A 19,135-nucleotide genomic window follows, 5' to 3' on the forward strand; every position below is an offset into this window, starting at 1 on the left:
GATCGAGTCCCACGTCGGGCTCCCTGCTCAGCGGGGAGTCTGCTTCTCCCTCTCCCTCTGCCTGCCACTCTCCCCCCTGCTTGTGCTCTCTCTTTCTCTCTCTTAAATAAATAAAATCTTTAGAAAAAAAATAGAAATAAACTTTGGATCAGCTATGGAGTCTTTCTGTTTCCTTGCCCAGCTGGCCCTGCACCCCCACACAGTCATCTGCTGGTTTGGAATTGGTCTGGCTTTGCAGAGGGGGAGTGTGCCTCTGGTTTTTCGCTTTTATGTTCCTTTTGTATTCAGCAAGGCATTTCACGGAACTCTTCCCGGTGGTGTCCCCTCAGGAGAGGCCCCCTTTCATCCCCGAGGGAGTGGTGGCACGCAGGAAGAGAATGGACATTGGGGAGCCCAGGAGGAAACGGGTAGGTCTGCTTCAGCAGTGCAGAAGGCTGCGTGTGCCCGGGGCGGGCACGGGACATGACACTGAGGGCATCCGGGCCTGTGCTGTCAGGCTTGGCGAGCGTGGATGTGAGTGGTGGGGCCCCCGGGACATGGGAGCTGGGCCGCACGGGCGTTACACGGATGGGCTGGCGGGTTGGAGGAGAGGTCGTCTCCCGGGGGCGAGGAGGGGCTCAGCACTTGTGCACCTGGAAGGCCAGCAAGAGCTGATGGGAGTGCTCTGCCCCTTCGTTGCAGGAACGAGACCTTGAAGTGGAGCTGGGAGACGATTATGTTTTGGACCTTCAGAGTAAGGGCGGATGTCCGGCTCAGGAAGCTGCGGGAGGGCTTCAGTGCCCGCGCGCCCTGCAGCTGCGCCTTAATCTTTCTTAGGGATGAGGTTGTGTGCGGCTCGGCTTGAGGCTTCTTGCGGGTGGTTTCGGGGGCTCCAGGAGGGTGGTGTTTAGCTGGCGTGCTGCAGGCCGCTGCTGCTGATGGTCTGCCGCCCCTGCCTTCACCTCCCGCTCTAGGCTCGTGGTCCTGAGACGCTGTGTGACCCTGGGCATGTGTTTCTTTGCTGGGGCGTTGGATGCAAGTGCTCTGTTATTTTCCTGGAGAGACGTGGTTGAAGGTATTAAAAACTATAGTAAACCTAACCTTTCTTTTCTACTTTAGAGTACTGGGATCTGATGAACTCCTCTGAGAGATACGATAAGATACCTGAGATCTGGGAAGGCCATAACGTAGCTGATTATATTGATCCCGACATCCTGCAGGTCTGTGTCTTGCTAAATTGTGTGATTTTTATTACTTATGTGACCGTGAAGGTACCAGGACGGCTGTTGACCTACCTGGACTTGTCACCCGTGTTCCTTCTACATCGCGAGCCTCCCCACCCCGTCACCAGCAGCCTGCTCGTACCGAGGGTCCCAGAGACCCCAGGACTCTGCTTTCTCTCTGTTCTGAGACACGGCCTCCTTCGTGGGGCAGGTGGACTCTGGACCGTGAGCTCCCTGTCCTCCGACCTGACCTGTTCACGTCTCCTGGAGCTTTTCTCCTCAGTGGTGGCTTCCTCCTATTGGCTGTTCCTTAGCAGGTTCCTCTTTAAAAAACAGAACCTTTCTTAAACCCTGTGTCTTCCATTAGTTGCTGTCTCGCCCCTCTCTCCTCGGTCGAGGTTTTTGAAAAGATACAAGTATTTCCTGTCAGTGCTCCCTCGTTTCCTACTCCTTCCCAAATGCTGCCCTTCATTTACATTTTCAATCTGCAGGGTGCTCTGCTGGGCAGGCCCCTCCATTTGCACACTGAGGCCCACACTCCTGGCCCCAGGAACCCTGTCATGGGCTCCTTTAAGTAATCTCTCTGCCCAGCGTGGGGCCTGAACCCAGGATCCTGAGATCAGGAGTCGCACACTCCACAGACTGAGCCAGCCAGGCGTGACCATAACTTGTTTTTCCTAAACTGTGTAGCTAGCAGGGGCATTTGTGTTTGGGGATGGCCTTAGAACGGATAAAGGGGATGTCGTAATCCCATACCAGCTCACACTGGTAAGTTCCTAGTTTTTCCGCAGGAAGTGTTCTCGTGTGTGTAGGGTAGGGGGTAGTGCTGGGGCGTGAGGTGATGTCTGTATATTTCACCTTGACGTCTGCAGTAATTGTTGGTAAAGAGAAAGAAACAGCACAGGACAGCTCACGGGGCGTGTGGGCTCACTGCTGGGAGGTGAGCTCTTGGGCGTTCCTGTGCGGGACCGGGCGCAGGCGTTCAGCGCCCCCTGCAAGGCCGAGGGGAACCGAGCTCCCGCGGGAACATTGCTACGCTTGAGAGTTTTTCGTTGTTGTGTTTAATGACAATTCTTTTTAAAGAAACTGGAAGAGTTAGAAAAAGAGGAAGAGCTAAGGACAGCAGCAGGGGAGTATGACAGCGAGTCTGACAGTGAGGACGAAGAGATGGGGGAGATCCGCCAGCTGGCGAAGCAAATTCGGGAAAAAAAGAAACTGAAAATTCTGCAGTCCAAGGAGAAGAACACACAGGGCCCCAGGATGCCTCGGACCGCTAAGAAGGCAAGTTCTGTGTATCCAGAGCGCCAGGACTAGCCTGTGCGGTGCTGGATTCTCATACAGTCATTGCTAAGTGCAGCATTTCAACCTAAATGTGGCTGTGGCCATGGGATTGCACTGACTTTGTTTTGTTGATACGTCCTAGCGTTTGAGGTGCGTTGAGCTCTGGTCTGCTGCATTCTGCTAATGGGGCCCTTTCCTGGTGACTCTCGGGTTCGGCACTGTCAGAGTCAGCCTCTGCAGTCGAACAGAGTAAGGTTGTGGTTTGGGATTTGTGGCAGAAAAGCCATCAGTCACCATGTTCCTGTTCTTTAATTTCTCTGAGTCAGGACTCCTCTTTTGCAATTTACAGAAACCTAAGCCAGTCCAGCTTAAATCCTCGGGCAATTTCTTGGCTCCTATGACTGGTTAGAACGGGGAGAGTCACACTTTAGGCACAGAGTGGTCAAATGATAGAATTCTTTCCGGTCTCAGCCCCATCTTTGTAGTATTTTTCTCTCCTGCTCTGTGCTCGTCAGGGCGGCAGGTGAGCCCAGGTCCTGTGGGCGCCCTCAGACTGCGGGATGTGATAGGATGGCGTGCAAGGCAGCTAAAATGTGGCAGGAGAGGAAAGGAAACAGTGACATTCCAGACACTTTTCTGTGGACATTAGTGTGTCTGAGTACTGTTTTCATGAGATGGCAAACGAGTGGTTCTTGGTAGACTGGACATTCGTCTGTGTCCCCAGTGGTGCTCAGTGGGTTTGGGAGGAAACGCTGTGGCTGGAGTTTGCATCTTGGGGCACATCATGTGACCTCAGCATCAGGGACCCTTCAGGCAGAGACTTCCCTGCAGAGTCATGCAGAACCCGCGGACATGACGCGTACGTCGTCTTACACATGGCCACTGCCTGGGAGATGCTGGTTTCCACGGTTTTAATGCTTGTCCAAAAATACAAACCTGAGCTCGATTAAAAGTTTTAATTCCTAGAAAAAATGTAATGTATATCATTGTAAAAGGCACATTTTTCCTTGAATTTTTTTTTTTTCTAAACATTCATCAAAGTAATTTTGCTTAAATCCCTTTCCCCCATGTTCAGGTTCAGCGGAAAGTCTTGGAGGATGAGATGCGCAGTCTTGGTGTTGACATGGATGACAAAAACAACGTAAGTGTGTGGAGGTGATCCTGGGACACGGACGGCTCTGTCTTAGGACACCAGGCTCTTAGAAACCCGGGGGCTGGTGGAGCTGGTTACAGAAGAAAGGAGAACTTGGAGTGTGTGTGGAGGAGTGGCTTGGAAGTGCTGAGAGTGTGTTTGCCCACCACCATCCACTGGCCCCTCAGGATGGCTCAGGGCACTTGGCTCCAGGGCCCCTGTTGATGGTGTGGGCGCTGTTTTCAGGCTCCGTTCTTGTTGATGCAGGAAGACTTGAGGGACACCTTGCATACTCCGTGTGGCCCTGAGTGTGGGGCGGCCCCAGTGTGCTTTTCTTTGTGGGGTTTGGGGTTTTTGGGGTTTTTGTTCTTTTTTTTTTTTTTTTTCTTTTTGTCAGTGTTTTATCATATTTGTGCCTACATCATTTTTCATTCCAGGTTAATGGAAAATATGAAAAATACCAAAAACAAGAAAGGAAAAAAAAATCACCTGTGTTTACAGCACACAGAAATAATCTAGGTTGACATGCAGTTTATACCTTTTTATTCAGCTTTTTGTACAGAGGACTTTAATCCTTCTGTTTTTTTCTTGAAAATGTATTTGTAACCATATTTGTATTTCATACTTATTTCCCATTGTGGTATAGCATTTTTAGGATAATTTTTGAGTAAAAACTCTTAGTTTATCTTAGGCTTCTTGGGGTGGTTGTTTAAAACTTCATTTGCTGTCATGCAAAGAAGGAACAGTATGTCAAAAACTAATGACGTATGGTGACTAACATAATAAAATTAAAAATTCATTTGCTATCAACTCAGAATATAAGGTGATGTGTAAGTAATATACAATAAAGTAGAAGTAATTTGTGTCTGGGAAAAATACAAGTTGGAATAGAATGTCACAGAAAAAACGTAAACTTATTTTTTTAATTTTTAACTTGAACTTTGATTTTGGTGACTGCAGTCTTCATGTAGCGTCTTAGCATCAGTTTAGTGATCAGATAGGTATATGAGGGTATATTTAGTCTCAACATGAGAGGAGCTTGGGCTGTAAATAGTTCAGAACTGTTTTCCTGGGGGCCCAACGATTAAAAGGTATTTCAGATAACTATTGAAATTCTGATTTTTTTTTCTTGATGAATTACGCTGGAGCATATATATATATATATATATTTAATATGTATTTTTTAAGCTTTTATTTATTTTAGAGTGTGTGTGAGTGGGGAGAAGGGCAGAGAGAATCTGAAGCAGACTCCCCACTGAGCGCAGAACCCCATGCTGAGCTTGAATCAGGACCCTGAGATCATGACCTGAGCCAAAATCAAGAGTCGGATGCTTAGGGGTGCCTGGGTGGCTCAGATGGTTAAGCGTCTGCCTTTGGCTCATCATGATCCCGGCGTTCTGGGATCGAGCCCCACATCGGGCTCCCTGCTCAGCGGGAAGCCTGCTTCTCCCTCTCCCACTCCCCCTGCTTGTGTTCCCTCTCTCGCTGTGTCTCTCTCTGTCAAACAAATTTAAAAAAAAAAAAAAATCCTATTTGTAACATCAAGCAGTGTGTTAAGTGAAAAAGAATATTTGACCAGTAACTAATGTGATGTTAAAGAGCTTTAGCGTATTCAGTAACGTCTTTCAAAACTCTTGCGTGTCCTGTCGGTATAATTTCGTGTGTGTGACCACAGCCCTGAATTTGCTATTCGTGCTTTTCAGGCCCATTATGCAGTCCAGGCCAGAAGGTCCCGGAGCATTACTAGGAAGAGGAAACGGGAGGACTCTGTCCCACCCACGTCTGTAGCTGGCAGCCGCAGCTGCTCTCGGACTCCGCGGGATGTCTCTGGCCTTCGGGACGTCAAGGTTAGTCCCTGTGATACGGGCTCAGGACACACCGTGCAGCTGTTGTTCAGAGGGCAGGGACCACAGGTGGGGCTGGTGCCCCCCGAGAGGCGAGCTCAGTGTTCTGGACCCTTTGTCCTAGCGGTGTCCTCTCGTGGGTGGACGGAAGCATGGTGTCCTAGGGCACCGTGCTCAGAACCTGGAGCCAGAGCCCCTGCAGGGAGCAGTTGTGGTCAGTCTTTTGGGAAAGACACTGGATATATACAGTCTTTTTCATTGAAACTTTTTTATTAAATAAAGACAAAAATGGTTAGTTTTGGCATTTTGAAAGTTCAGGTACGGGAGAAAGTCTATATAAACTGGCAAACCATTTACTTGATGGAAGCCTGAGATTTCCATCTCCTTCTAGAAATCTGGATTTTGGTAATGCAGCATTGCCACTTGTCAGATGTGAGTGGTACGGTTTCATGGGCTGACTCTGTTCTCTTGTTTGTCTAAGAGGGAATTACGGCCGATGGGCCTAATCTTCCGGCTCCTGGTAGGCACAGGATTTGTCCAGACAGAGCGTTCTTCCCGTCCTTGTGTGCACGGGGATGAGGTCTGCAGCCCCCGGGCCCCAGGGCAAACTGCAGTGATTGAGACTGGCCAGCGCTTCTCGCAGAAGAGATCTGGACCGTGGAGACAGACTGCTAACCGGTCATGACAAGGCACGTGGACACTTGGGAGCTCACGTGTGTTGTGTGTTCTTGTGCTTTACAGATGGTGAAGAAAGCCAAGACTATGATGAAGAACGCTCAGAGGAAGATGAACCGCCTGGGGAAGAAAGGAGAAGCAGACAGACACGTGTTTGATATGAAGCCCAAGCACTTGCTGTCCGGAAAGAGGAAAGCCGGGAAAAAGGACAGGCGGTAGTGGCTGGGCGGGGTGGTGCCTGGCCTCATCTGGTGGAGGGGGTCCCAGGATCGGGGCACCGCCTGTAAACCGCAGACAGCGAGGACACCTGAAGCTCTGGCTGCTTGCTCTCGGGCGGGGGGCGCGGGTGCGGGAAGGTGTCAGCGCTGCCCCACGGCACGGGTCTTCCGAGTGGACGGCGGGTTCTGCATTTAGGGAGTTCTGGTCGCTTCAGATCTGCAGAACCGGAAAGGTGCACATCATGTGTGTTTTGATGGAGAAAAATCTTTCCGCAAGAGGGAACTTTGGTTCGTGTGTGTCTGGTCTTTTTTTGCGAAGAAAACCGCTCTGCTGTGGACACGGGCAGAAGGCTGCCAGCCGTGCCTACTGAGAGCCGCGCCAGCTAGTCTTTCTCTACAATGTGTGTACCCTTGTAGCCTGTCTCCAGCTAGTTCATCCAGGATGAACCTCTGAAAGAAAGTGGTTTTGGTTGATTTAGGGTTTTTTTTTTTTGTTTAGTTACAAATCACTGTAGTTTGGCCAAATGAAAAGGGAAAATAAACTAACTCCTGTTTTGAAAACAAATAGTCCTTCTCCGTGGGGTAAAACGTTACCTCAGGCACTGTAGCAGCCCAGCGTGTGTCCGGGAAACACAAGCAGCCCCTGCGCCTCCGGAGGCACACCCCCCTGCCGCGCCCGTCCGCGGCTGTCCTGAACGGAGGTCACTGTGGCGCGGGAGCCCGCCCTCTCCGCCGCGCCGTTGTGCCCGCCTCCACCCGGGCGGCCGTGGGCAGCGTCGCGCCCCGGAGGGCAGTTGTCTTACGGGCGTGTCTAGCGTGTGCTGCATGCTATACGGGGGTATAAAGTGAGATTTTCGCGTGTGTGTGTGCTGAAAAAGATTGGTGAAGAGAAGCTGAAATGCACATGGTGTTGGGGAGGCAGGAGCCCACGTCTTCGCAGGGGTCGCAGTTGCGGAACCGTTCTGGAACCCGGGTCTCTGGAGGCTTGAGTCTTGCAGGGAAGGGCTGGGCTGGAAATCCAGCAACTTGGGTTGATTTTGGCCCTTCTGGCTTTGGTGTTCACGTATCCCCCACCCCTACCCCAGGGCAGGCGCTTATGCCTCTGTTCCTGTGGCTGCTTGTGTGAGTCAGGGGGGCTGCTAAGGACCTTGTCCCCCAAAGATCAGGATTCTAGGTTTACATTGCTGATTGTGCTTCTTATGGCGGAGGTGTAGACAAAGAGACGGACCCCATTCTTGCAGTCCCCATCCATGGAATCAGATGCAGGGGGTTTAAAGAGCCAGCGCCTGTTTCTTTTTCCTGCTTTACCTCTTCTGGGGGCCAGACACTTAAGGATGAGGACTTTGAAAAGCAACTGCATGTGAAGGGAGTTTGGAAAGACCACACACATGCCCCGGGAAGGACATGTATTCAGAGAAGAACTACAGAGACCTTCAGTGTTTACCCCTGGCTGGCACAGTGATACCCTTAAAACAACAAAATCCAGCCATTCTGGTGAAGGGAGAGTTTCTGATTTCCAGAATTCCCACATTATGAGATTTCAGATGTCCAGTTTTCAACAAAATCACAAGGCATACAAAAGAGTAGGGAAGTAAGGCCCATTAAAGGAAAAAAATGAGGGCGCCTGGGTGGCTCAGTTGGTTAAGCGACTGCCTTCGGCTCAGGTCATGATCCTGGAGTCCCGGGATTGGGTCCCGCGTCGGGCTCCCTGCTCAGCAGGGAGTCTGCTTCTCCCTCTGACCCTCCTCCCTCTCGTGCTCTCTCTCGCAAAAAAAAGAAAAAAATGATGTCTCAGGAGGATGAGATGGTTTAAAACAACCATCCTAAAGACCCAGAGCTGAAGGAAGATATGCAGTCAGGAAAATGAGGTGCCCCCAAAATTCCAGAACTGGAAAGTACAGGTAACAAAACCAAAAAGATAGATGGGATGATATCAAACAAATATCTCTGCTTCAAAGGAAATAATCAACAGTAAAAGACACTTTATGAAATGGAGGAAATGCTGAAAATGCTAATACAGAGAAATGAAGATGAAACCTATGTGAGCTCACTCCCACCAGGATGGACACTCAAGAAAACTATGGTGTTGGTGAGGACATGGAGAAAACATTCAGTTTACCATCTTAACCCATTTATAAGTGTACAATCCAGTATTATTAAGTATTCACGTGGCTGTACAACAGATCTTTAGAACTTTTACATCTTGCAGAACTGAAACTCTGTCCCCATGAAACTAATCCCTCCCCATCCCCCGGCTTCCGCCTCTCAACTCCCTGTTTCTGGGATTCTGACAAACTTGGATATTTCAGGTGAACCATGGAGCACTGGTCCATTTGTGAATGGCTTACTCCCATGCAGGGTCCCCGTGGTCCATCCACACTCACACAGGTCCGGGCTTTCTATCATCTTAAGACTGCACTGACACTCCTGCATGCCCTTCTCTGCATCCATCCACCCACCCACCCATCCATCCATCATCCATCCATCATCCATCCATCATCATCCATCCATCCATCCATCCATCCATCCATCCATCATCCATCCATCCATCCATCCATCATCCATCCATCATCCATCCACCCATCCATCCATCCATCATCCAACCACCCATCTATCCATCTCTCCATCCATCCATCTATCCATCCATCCATCATCCATTCATCCATCCATCCATCCATCCATCCATCCATCCATCCATCCATCATCCATCCATCTCCGGACTGCTGGGTTGCTTCCTCCTAGGGGCTATTGTAATTCTGCACTGAAGGTGAGGTGCACACGTCTCCTGGAGATCCTACTTTGAATTCTTTTGGGCTTCTACCTAGAAGTGGGATTGCTGGCTTATGAGGACTCTAACTTTTGAGGAACCTCCATACTGTTTTCCAGAGTGGCTGCACCAGTTTGCATTTCCACCAACAGTGCACGATGTTACCTTTTTCTCTCTCTCTCTGTCGCTCATGAATAATAAAAAAAACAAAACAAAACAGCTTTGGCCCAGGTGGCTTCACTGGTGAATTCTGCCAAACATTTAAAAAACAACACCAGTCCTTCATCTGTTCCCCAGAAACAGAGAAGGGTACGTTTCCTAACTCATTCCATGAGGTCAGCATTGCCCGGATACTGAGGCCAGACGAAGACACCACAAGGAAACTGGAGACCGAGGTCCCTGGTGAATACTGACACAGAAGTCCTCAAAGGCTAGCAAACGACCGTTAGCACGTTGGAAGGATTGCTTAGCATGAGCCCATGAGGTTCCTGGGAGTCAAGGACAGCCGGCGTGCGGATGTGACGTGTCACGTTAACTTGGTGAAGGACTAGAACCATGGGACCTTCTCAGTGATGCAGAAAGAGCATTTGATCAAATGCAATACCTTTTCCTGATAAAAGCACTCAAAAAACTGAGACGGAAACTACTTCAGAATAAATGCCATCTCTGGAAAGTGCACAGCCACCATCACACTCGGTGGCAAGACTGAACACTTCCTCTGAGGGTGGGGACAAGGCCAGCATGCTCACGCTGGGCACTCCTGCTCAACAGCACTGCGGTCCTAGCCAGAGCAGGGAGATGAGAAGACGGAGCGGGCAAGTACATTGGGAAGGAGAAAATTAAATCATCTCTGTTCACAGACCACATGATTTTACATGTAGGGAACTCTAAATATTTCATACTCAAAAAAATGAATTCAGCAAAGTTTGCAGGTTATAAAATCAAGCTACAAAAATCACTTACGTCTCTATACACTGACAGTGAACAACCCAAGAAGTACATTAAAATAATTCCACTTATAATAGGATGAAAAAGAAAATTTTGGGAACTAACCAAGGAGGTGGAAGATGTGTTCACTGCAAAGCATAACACTGCTGAAGGAAATGCGGAGATGAACATATGCCAAGACCCGTGTTCGTGGGCTGGAGGACGTGATATCGCCCGGCTGTCCGGGCCGCCCAAAGTGGTCTGCGGATTCGGTGCAGCCCTTCTCTCAATCCCAACGATGCTTTTCGTCGAAATAAACCCATCCTAAAATTCACATGGAAGCTTCAAAGAATAGCTGAAATTGTCTGAAAAAGAAGAATAAAGTGGAGGACTCACGCTTCCTGATTTCAGAACATGATTCAAAGCTGCAGCAATCAAGGGGGTGGGCGGCTGGCGCGGGGACTGCTGAAGGCGCCAGGAGCCTGCTCTGCGTGGAATGAGGCTTCTAAAGGCAACTGGACCTCGAGCACGGTGGCGGGAATGCAGATAGTGAATAAATGATAGCAGAGGCACCCAATCTGGGGGCAGCCCAAGGAGAGGGACCGTTTCCCGTGGCAGCACTTTCCTAAGACCTTGTCCGGAGGGAGGGCCTGACCATCAGGTCTGCAGCCTCAGTGAGGGCCTCAGCAGTCCCCTGAGCACCAAGGTCTGCCCTGGACCAGGCCCGCCGGGCTGGCTGCAGGCCCCTGAGCCTTGCGGTATTGGTGACCGCACCCCTGTCCTGGGCTGTGGGAGTGGGAGTACCCTGTGACCCAGTAATTCCGCTACTGTTTGTCCAAAGGAAATGAAATCAGGACATGGAAAAGATACCGGCAGCCCCACGTTCACAATATTACTTATGTAATGTTCTTCCCAAAAATGTTTAATCTGAATCTAGTCATGGGAAACAATATGGTAAATCAAAATAAAGTGCATTTTGGAAAATAATTGGTGTGGGATCCTCAAAAAGTCAGAGTTGTGACAGACAAATGGGCTGGGGACCCGATGGAGAGACGGGTGTGAGTGGCTGCGGGAGTTTGGGGGCGGGAGGATGGAGCAGTCATGATGGAGAACACTGGGGAGACAGGTGTTGTAGGGGCCCAGGGCGGGTGTCCCCCCCAGAATGTGCCACCGGCGCACCGGTCATTTTGGATCGAAGCTTCTGGGGAAACAGCTGCTGGGAGCGCCTCAGGCCCTCCTCTGTCCCCTGAACGCAGGACACGAATCTCCCGTCAGAAAAACACCGCTCCAGACTGAGAAGTAAATGATGGGGCCTGTGAAGCCAAGAAAACTGTAGAAATAAAACCTTGTTGTTTTTCTAATCTTCTACCTCAGTCCACCCACATTTTTATTTAGAATTCCATCCTAATTAACGCTCCCAAACCCCTGTAAATCCTGTGAGTTCCTCATGAACCCATCATCTCAAATGTATGAAATCTGCCTGCCGTGGTCCTTATTGGGCCTCTTGCGCACACGCAAGAAAACTTTTCTTTCTTCCTGTTAATCTGTCTCATGTCGAATGAATTCTTAAACCTTGAAGATAAAGGAAGAATTCTCCTTCTGTGATACTGTATTTTATTTTATTTATTTTTAAAAAATATTTATTTGAGAGAGCGAGCGAGCACAAGCCGGGGGAGAGGCAGAGAGAGAAGCCAACTCCCCGCCCACTGGTATCATGACCTGAGCCCAAGCCAGACGCTTCACCAACTGAGCCAGCCTCCCAGGCGCCCCGTATTTACTTTTAAAGTAGGCTCCATGCCCAGCGTGGAGCTGAATGTAGGGCGTGAACTCACGAGCCCGAGATCAAGAGCTGAGCTGAGATCAAAGAGTCGGACGCTCCACCGACTGAGCCCCCAGGAGCCACCCAGCTGCTGTATTTTAGATGAAAGTATTGCATGTGTTAAATTGCCTTGTGCCAATTGGATTGTGCTTATGTAGAGTGACTTCTTGGCTATATGCTAAAGATGTCATTAAATCTGGAATAAACTAAATATCTCGAGAGCAGATATGCGTGTGGCAAACTTCACAATTGACAAATCTATGTCAAGGGTATATGGGAACTTGTTATACTATCCTTATCATTTTTCTATAGGTTTGAAATTTTTCAAACTAGTTGGAAGAAGAAAGAAACCCCTGCCCTCAGAGAGCTCACATCCTGGTGGACAGACAGTTAAGTGTGCTATCTGCCATATTCCCAGGCGTTAAGTGATAGAAAAGGAGGGGAAAGTATGGGAGAAATGGGTCACAGAATGGCCACAGTGGGCACCACCGAGGTGGCCAATATTGAGCAGTTCTGAAAAAAGTGAGAGTCTGTCATGCATATATCTGGAAAAAAATTTCTCTAGGAAGAAGTAGTTTAAAGATCTAAGTGGGAGCCTGTGTGGTACCCCCAGGGATTGCCCAGAGCTGGCTCCCGGGGGAGTCGTGAGGTCCCCGGTGCTGGGCACAGCAGGGCCTGCAGGCCGCTGGGGGGGTTCCTCTGGAGCCTTCTGAGGAGGGAGAGGACACTCGCTAGCTGCTGTGTTGGGAACAGATATCAAGAGGCAAGAGCAGACAGTCAGGAGGCCGTCCAGGGAGTGTCTGGATTTAAAGGAGCAGGAAAAGTGACTCAAAGTTCAAATCCGGGTTAATTCAAAGGATTTACTGACTAATTGGATACAGGGTGTGAGGGGGAAGGGAATTAGAAGTGACTGCAAAGTATTTAGCCTGAGTGATGGGAGGACAAGAGTTGCCATTTCCTGAGAGGAGGAAGAGTGGTGCATCCCAGGACTTGGTCTGCGTGGAATCATGAGATCCTGTTTAAATATCCGAGCAGGGGCACCGGGCCGGCTCAGTCCGTGGAGCGGCTGACTCTTGATCTCGGGGTCCTGGGTTTGAGCCTCCTGTTGGGTGTAGAGATTACTTAAAATCTTTAAAACAAATACACAAGAGTTGTCACAGACAGCTGGCCATGTGAATATGGAGACTTGTGTAGAGATTTAAATGTGGGAGTCTAGGGGCGCCTGGATGGCTCAGTAGGTTAAGCATCTGCCTTCGGCTCGGGTCATAGTCCCAGGGTCCCGGGATCGAGTCTCGCATCGGGCTTCCTGCTCAGCGGGGAGTCTGCTTCTCCCTCTCCCTCTGCTACTCCCCCTGCTTGTGCGCGCTCTCTCTGTCAAATAAATGAATAAAATCTTAAAAATAAATGTGGGAGTCTGGGCGCCTGGGTGGCTCAGTCGGTTAAGCGACTGCCTTCGGCTCAGGTCATGATCCTGGGGTCCCGGGATCGAGTCCCACATCGGGCTCCCTGCTCAGCTGGGGGTCTGCCTCTCCCTCTCCCGCTCTTCCTGCTTGTGTTCCCTCTCTCGCTGTGTCTCCCTCTGTCAAATAAATAAATAAAATCTTTAAAAAAAAAAAAAATGTGGGAGTCTAAAGCGTGAGAGGTAAGTGTGTGAAACTGAGGTACAAAGTTGTGTCAAGATATTCAAATGTGCACAAGTTCACTCTGTGACACGTGAGTGAGAAGTACAGGCTTAGGCTGATAAGGACCCAGCTGAGGTGGGACGGGCTGTACTGAGACACTAGACACCCCGTATGTGCAGAGGGGGGATCTGGGTGGGCATCCAGACCCACACAGCGAGTGGGGTTCCCCATCCCTGGGAATGCCCACCAGATGGGCCCACCCGTGTTGGGGGGGAATGAAACCATCAAGCAGGTGTGCCCTGGGGAGCAGATGGAAGGACCACCTCCACCTGAGCATTACGTGGCGTGCAGCCCAGGGGCCTGCTCACGTGCCTCTGAGTTCTGTGCCTGTGCCCATCTGCTGGGGGCTGGGGCCACGCAGGGCAGTAACATGTGCCCCCTCCCTACAGCGTCTTGGTTTACACTCTGGTTCTCTGGCCAGTAGAGGCTTGAGGACAGAATAATCAAATTTTATTTATTTTTTAAAATTTTGAGAGAAAGAACCCTCACAAGCAGGAGGGGAGGGCGGGGGGCAGAGGGAGAAGCAGAATCCCCGCTGAGCAGGGAGCGGACCTTGATTTCAGGACCCCGGGATCACAACCAGGCAGACACTTAACTGACTGAGCCCCACAGGTGCCCCCAGAATAATCAGTTGTATAGAAGACTACTTCTGGCCCTTAAAGAGCTGTCAGACAGTTACTAAGTGTGGAGACCATGAACTTCAAGCAGTTTAAGATAAAAATTTAAGTTTCATTTCATCTTTAAAAAGATGAGAGTTCTAAGGGGTTCATCAGGTCAAAACATTCATCCTCCCGTGTTCCAGCCAGGCCTTCTAAGAAAACACCAGTGGTAACATCTAACGCTGGCTGAGCATTTACTGAATGGGCTGAGGTACGCTGTCCGCCGGTGCTGCTGGTTATGGATCCCCTAACTTTATTAAAGGGTTAAATGATGGGATTAAAGTTTTAACAAACCAGACCACAATATTAAAATGTGGTAATTCTTTTTATTGTTTTTGTTTTTCAGAAAAATTAATACTTGACACCCAGTCTTGCCTGAAGTTTTAAGTCAGTGTTAACAAGAAATGAATTTTTCTACTGAATTTACAGAATATTTAGCTTTGTTAAATAATTTCTCATCTTTTTCTTCATTATTTATTATACAACATTCGAGGATAATACAGCTGTCTTAAGATTTCAGATCTGAGAAATCTATGGCAAGACTTTTAGAAAGTGCATTAGTCAAGGTACAATTTAAATATGAATATACACACATTCCATAACCCAAATCTATAACATGGACTATAATCTTTCCCCCTACAATATGGCCTGACTTTGTAGAACAGTGGATTTCAACTGGGGGGGCCTGTGCCCTCCAGGAGCCATTTGGCATCTAGTGTCACCGTGACTGTCACAGGGGGAGGGGTGTTAATGGCTTTGAGTGGGTAGAACCCAGGGATGCTGCTACACATCCCACAACACACAGGATGAATTCTCACAACAAAGAATTATCCAACCCAAATGTCAACAGTGTCAAGGTTAAGAAATCCTGTTGTAGAGTATCACCCAATTGACTCAATTTCCATTTTACAAAGAGCCTGCCTGTCCACTGTCATTCGGAAAGCACACGTTACTAACTGGCAAAAACCATTTAAAAGATTTAACCCGACCAGTATCATTACCAAAAGCGAAGTTTGACTTTCGGTATCAAAATACTTCCAGCATGATTAAACCACAAAATCAGCTTAGAATGGCAGAAATCAGGATATATACCATTTAATTTCCCTTGAACCTGCTCTACATTTAATTTGCTCATATGGAAAGTTAATTTGGACTATTCTGAAGTAGCTAAGCAAATAGTTCGCACTGCACATTCTTCTAGACTATGATAAAAATGTAAGGATTTATAAAGCATTTGGTAAAGAGCAAAGTTCTCTACAAGTGTGCTGATGGTATTTATCACAACATACCGAAAATGAAGAACTTCATTTATTTTTTAGAGTTTGTTAGGACCATGTGATTAGACAGGTAACATTAATTTGCCCTTGATATTACAGTAACCTCTCACAGATGTCTTTTACAAATAGCGATGCACACATATGGGGTGTGTGACATAAAATTAACAAGTTGGTTGTATTTTTTGTACAAATACTGGTTGTAAATTATCAATGTTTCAAGTGACGAATTCTTATGGGGAACCAAATTTTTAAAGAATTATGTTAAGTTTACTAAGTGGAGAAATTTCTCAGTATTTTACTAACCATTCATTTTCACATTCACATTCTATGTATTTTCTTATGGTCAACAAACTGATTCAAATGATTTAAGTTATCCCACCATTTAAAGAGGAAAGCATCAGCAATAATCTGAAACCATGGAGTTAACTTAATTTCACCACGGGCTGCGTTTTTCAGAAGTTCTCTTAGCTCTTCCTTTGTCACATAACAGTAGCTCTTAATCTCATTGGGATCTGGATTCAAAGTTACGTTCTTCCTCACAAACAGAATGTAATCAATTTCATGTTCCCCCCAGATACCATCTGACTGAGCCTTGTAGTGAATTCGTGTTAGGTAATTAATTTCTTCTGGAGGAACCTAGGATGAAAATAAAACAACAGCAAAAACATCAACAACACAAGTAATGTAAATCAGCCCACCACATTTCAGTAAGATCCTGAACAACAGAACCATAGTTTTAGAATTAGAACTCTTAAAATATTAATCTGTTGATGATACATGAAGATATTACTACATAGTTTCAAGTGCCTACATTTTTTTCCCCGCAGGACCAAGAATTTAAGTTGATTTTATTAAAATAATTGTATTAAAAAAAAAAGCAGTCACTCAAACTAAATGTGGCATTCTCCTTCACATCTTGATAGTACTCTTCGTGGGGGGAAAGTATTTACCATTTTAACTAGATGAAATATACTTTATTTACTCAGGTCTTATTTAAAGAGGACAATTCCAGGAAATAAAGATTATTTCAATTTACCCAATCAGATTTGTAGTTTATATTCGTAAGAATTTTCATAAGAAAACTATCATCTTTGATCTGCTCAATTATAAAAATAATCAACTTTATATACTGGTTAACAGATCAATCCATTTTAGCACTGAGCTAAACCCTCACAAGTAATATGAAGAAGTCAAAAATTTTTTTTTTTTTAAGATTTTATTTATTTATTTGACAGAGAGACACAGCGAGAGACGGAACACAAGCAAGGGCAGTGGGAGAGGGAGAAGCAGGCTCCCTGCAGAGCAGGGAGCCCGATGTGGGACTTGATCCCAGGACCCTGGGATCATGACCTGAGCCAAAGGCAGTCGTTTAACTGACTGAGCCACCCAGGCGCCTGAAGAAGTCAAAATTTAAATAATCTTTAATGGAGGTGCTTTCTAAGACCAATAACTCACAAAGTTATAAAGCAGAGACCTACCTTAAATGTAAATTTTAATTAAAATGTTTTAACGTATGTTTGGATTTCTAAACAAGATTTCAGCTTGTACAGTTGTGAGGTAAAATTGGTTACCTCTTCCATGGGAATTCCTAATTCAGCCTTTAATCGCCTCTGTGCTGCTCGTCTTACTCCAATGGCCTCTTTTTCTTCCAGCTCTTGGGGATTACTTAACGGATGACTACAGCACGTGTTGGTAAAACAACCTAAAACATGTTAATATACATGTAGATTAACTTTTTTCCAAATAGGTCTAAAAGATAAAAAAAAATTAAAGTTTTAAAAGTAACAGAAAAATGAAGATTTCTAAATCAGTTATAATGAGCTATCGGTAATCATTCTGTGAAACAGACATGTGTAGATAAGTTCTTTATTAACGCAGTCTTAACCAGAAAGATCAAAGAGTATAAAGACAAACCTACAACACAGGTGAAAATATATATTAGAAATCTATGTGAATATACACATATGTAGCAGTTTTCACTGCTGTTTCATTAGGTTGTGCTCAATGCACACACTTCTTTATTCGGAATATGAAATGATGCCATCCACAGGATTTCCCTTCTGACCTTGGCTACCAAGAACGCCCCGGACCGAGTCACGCAGGATCTGGCTCCCTACAAAATACTCCAAGCAGAAGCGCACTCACCTGGAAAGGTGATTTTAGCATCTGACCTCTGCTGCAGCAGGAGCTTATTTTCCGTGTTGAATAAGAAGACGCTGAAAGCTCGATGTAATAACCCTGCGAGCCAAAGAAGGCGAATTACTTTACTGTAAAACAGCAGTTACTTGCCCTATTCTCTACCTACGGTCCAGAGCCCCTGGAACTTGCTGCCATCGTCTTCTATTCAGCGGGTCTCTCTGCACGGCCCGGACAGGGCAGCGGGCACGTGGGGCCGCCCGGGCCGCCGCACCTGCCCCTCAGCTGCCCGGGCCCCCGCACCTGCCCCCGCACCTCTGTCTATGTTCTCGTTCAGATGGCAGTTCCGTTTGGTCTCCGCCCCGATCCGACGGTCCTCTTCATCGATGAGGATGCACATCTCCGCCAGCAGTTGCACCTGCTGCGCGTCCAGCTTGTCTATGTCAATCTCCGGCATGCTGGCAGCCCGGCGGACCCTGCCCGTGACCCTGGCGCCGACAGAGGACCGGGGCTCGTGACCCCCCGTCCCCGGGAGAGGCTCCCCACCACCACCACCCGGGCCCCGGGGGACCTCCCCCCAACTCCCACCCGCCACCGAAAGTCCCCCAGGAGGGCGCGGGGCGGCTTGGCGCACGGGACGCAGCGCAAGCGGGCGGCGCGGCCACACTCGGTGCCCCCTCCGCGCCCCTCAACGCCCGGGACCCGCGGGGACCCGCGGGGACCCGCCGGACCCCGCCCTACTCCCGCCCGCCTACCTACCTCAGTTTGCTGCCCTCTGTATACCCCCTCTCCGCCGCGTTTTTCTCCCGCAGGCCCCGCGGGACCCGCCCCTCGGGGCCGCACGCCCAACCGTCAGTGCCCGCGCCAGAGCGCGCCACATGCTCCCCGGCCAATCGCGCGCCGGCCGCGCCTAACGTCACGGTCGCGCGAGGGCGTGTGCAGGGCCTCCGTCCCGGAGCCGAGGTTCCGCTCTTCCCGGTGCCCTCCGAGCGCCGCTCTACGGAGCTCAGGACCCTGCAGAGCCGTTTTAAGAAGGCTGCCCCGAGGCGGAGGGCGGAGCGAGCGGCCCCGACCATACCCGCTAGTCCGCGCGCCAGAGGCGCCAAGCAGCGCGGGAGCGCACGTTCCAGGTCCCCGGGCGCGCGGGCTCTGAGACGTCGTGACGTGTGTGCGCGGGGCCCTCTGCGCAGTTAGCTGACCGGCAGGCTGAGGGCGGGCTGGATGAGGACCGAGCGGGACGGCGCAGTGCGTGCCCTGGTTCGGAAGGCCGCGACGCACGCACGCACGCCCGCCCGCACCGTTCACCCCTCCCAGACCCCCCTCTCGTGAAACCCACACTTGTACCCCATGTCACACCCACCGTATGGCCCACACGCAGACCCAACACATCCCCCTCACACCGCACACACAGACCCAACATCACACCCCTCACATCACACCCACACCCCCACACACAGACCCAACATCACACCCTTCACATCACCCCCACACACAGACCCAACATCACACCCCTCAC

General features: G+C 48.9%; 2 protein-coding genes across 2 annotated transcripts in view; one reads left to right on the forward strand and one right to left on the reverse strand.

The window, feature by feature from the left end:
- GTPBP4 (GTP binding protein 4) overlaps positions 1-6,917 on the forward strand; it is a 21,616-nt gene extending 14,699 nt beyond the window's left edge. Inside the window, exons 11-17 of the mRNA XM_081820502.1 lie at positions 330-407; positions 682-733; positions 1,099-1,199; positions 2,286-2,483; positions 3,559-3,624; positions 5,319-5,462; positions 6,201-6,917. Of these exons, the coding sequence (XP_081676628.1) occupies positions 330-407; positions 682-733; positions 1,099-1,199; positions 2,286-2,483; positions 3,559-3,624; positions 5,319-5,462; positions 6,201-6,353 (792 nt within the window). The 3' untranslated portion in view covers positions 6,354-6,917. The remainder of the gene's footprint in view (positions 1-329; positions 408-681; positions 734-1,098; positions 1,200-2,285; positions 2,484-3,558; positions 3,625-5,318; positions 5,463-6,200) is intronic.
- A 7,595-nt stretch (positions 6,918-14,512) lies between these two features.
- IDI1 (isopentenyl-diphosphate delta isomerase 1) lies at positions 14,513-18,725 on the reverse strand. Its single transcript, XM_006731245.3, has 5 exons — positions 18,379-18,725; positions 17,935-18,107; positions 17,629-17,721; positions 17,055-17,185; positions 14,513-16,119 (listed from the first exon to the last, which is right to left on the reverse strand). Exons 1-5 carry the CDS (start codon positions 18,693-18,695, stop codon positions 15,802-15,804), a joined length of 1,032 nt encoding a protein of 343 aa, XP_006731308.2. The 5' UTR covers positions 18,696-18,725; the 3' UTR covers positions 14,513-15,801.
- Between the last annotated feature and the right edge of the window lie 410 nt (positions 18,726-19,135).

This window comes from Leptonychotes weddellii, chromosome 5, assembly GCF_054177405.1.
Source record: "Leptonychotes weddellii isolate Sample4059 chromosome 5, ASM5417740v2, whole genome shotgun sequence".
In the NCBI taxonomy this organism is placed as follows: domain Eukaryota; kingdom Metazoa; phylum Chordata; class Mammalia; order Carnivora; family Phocidae; genus Leptonychotes; species Leptonychotes weddellii.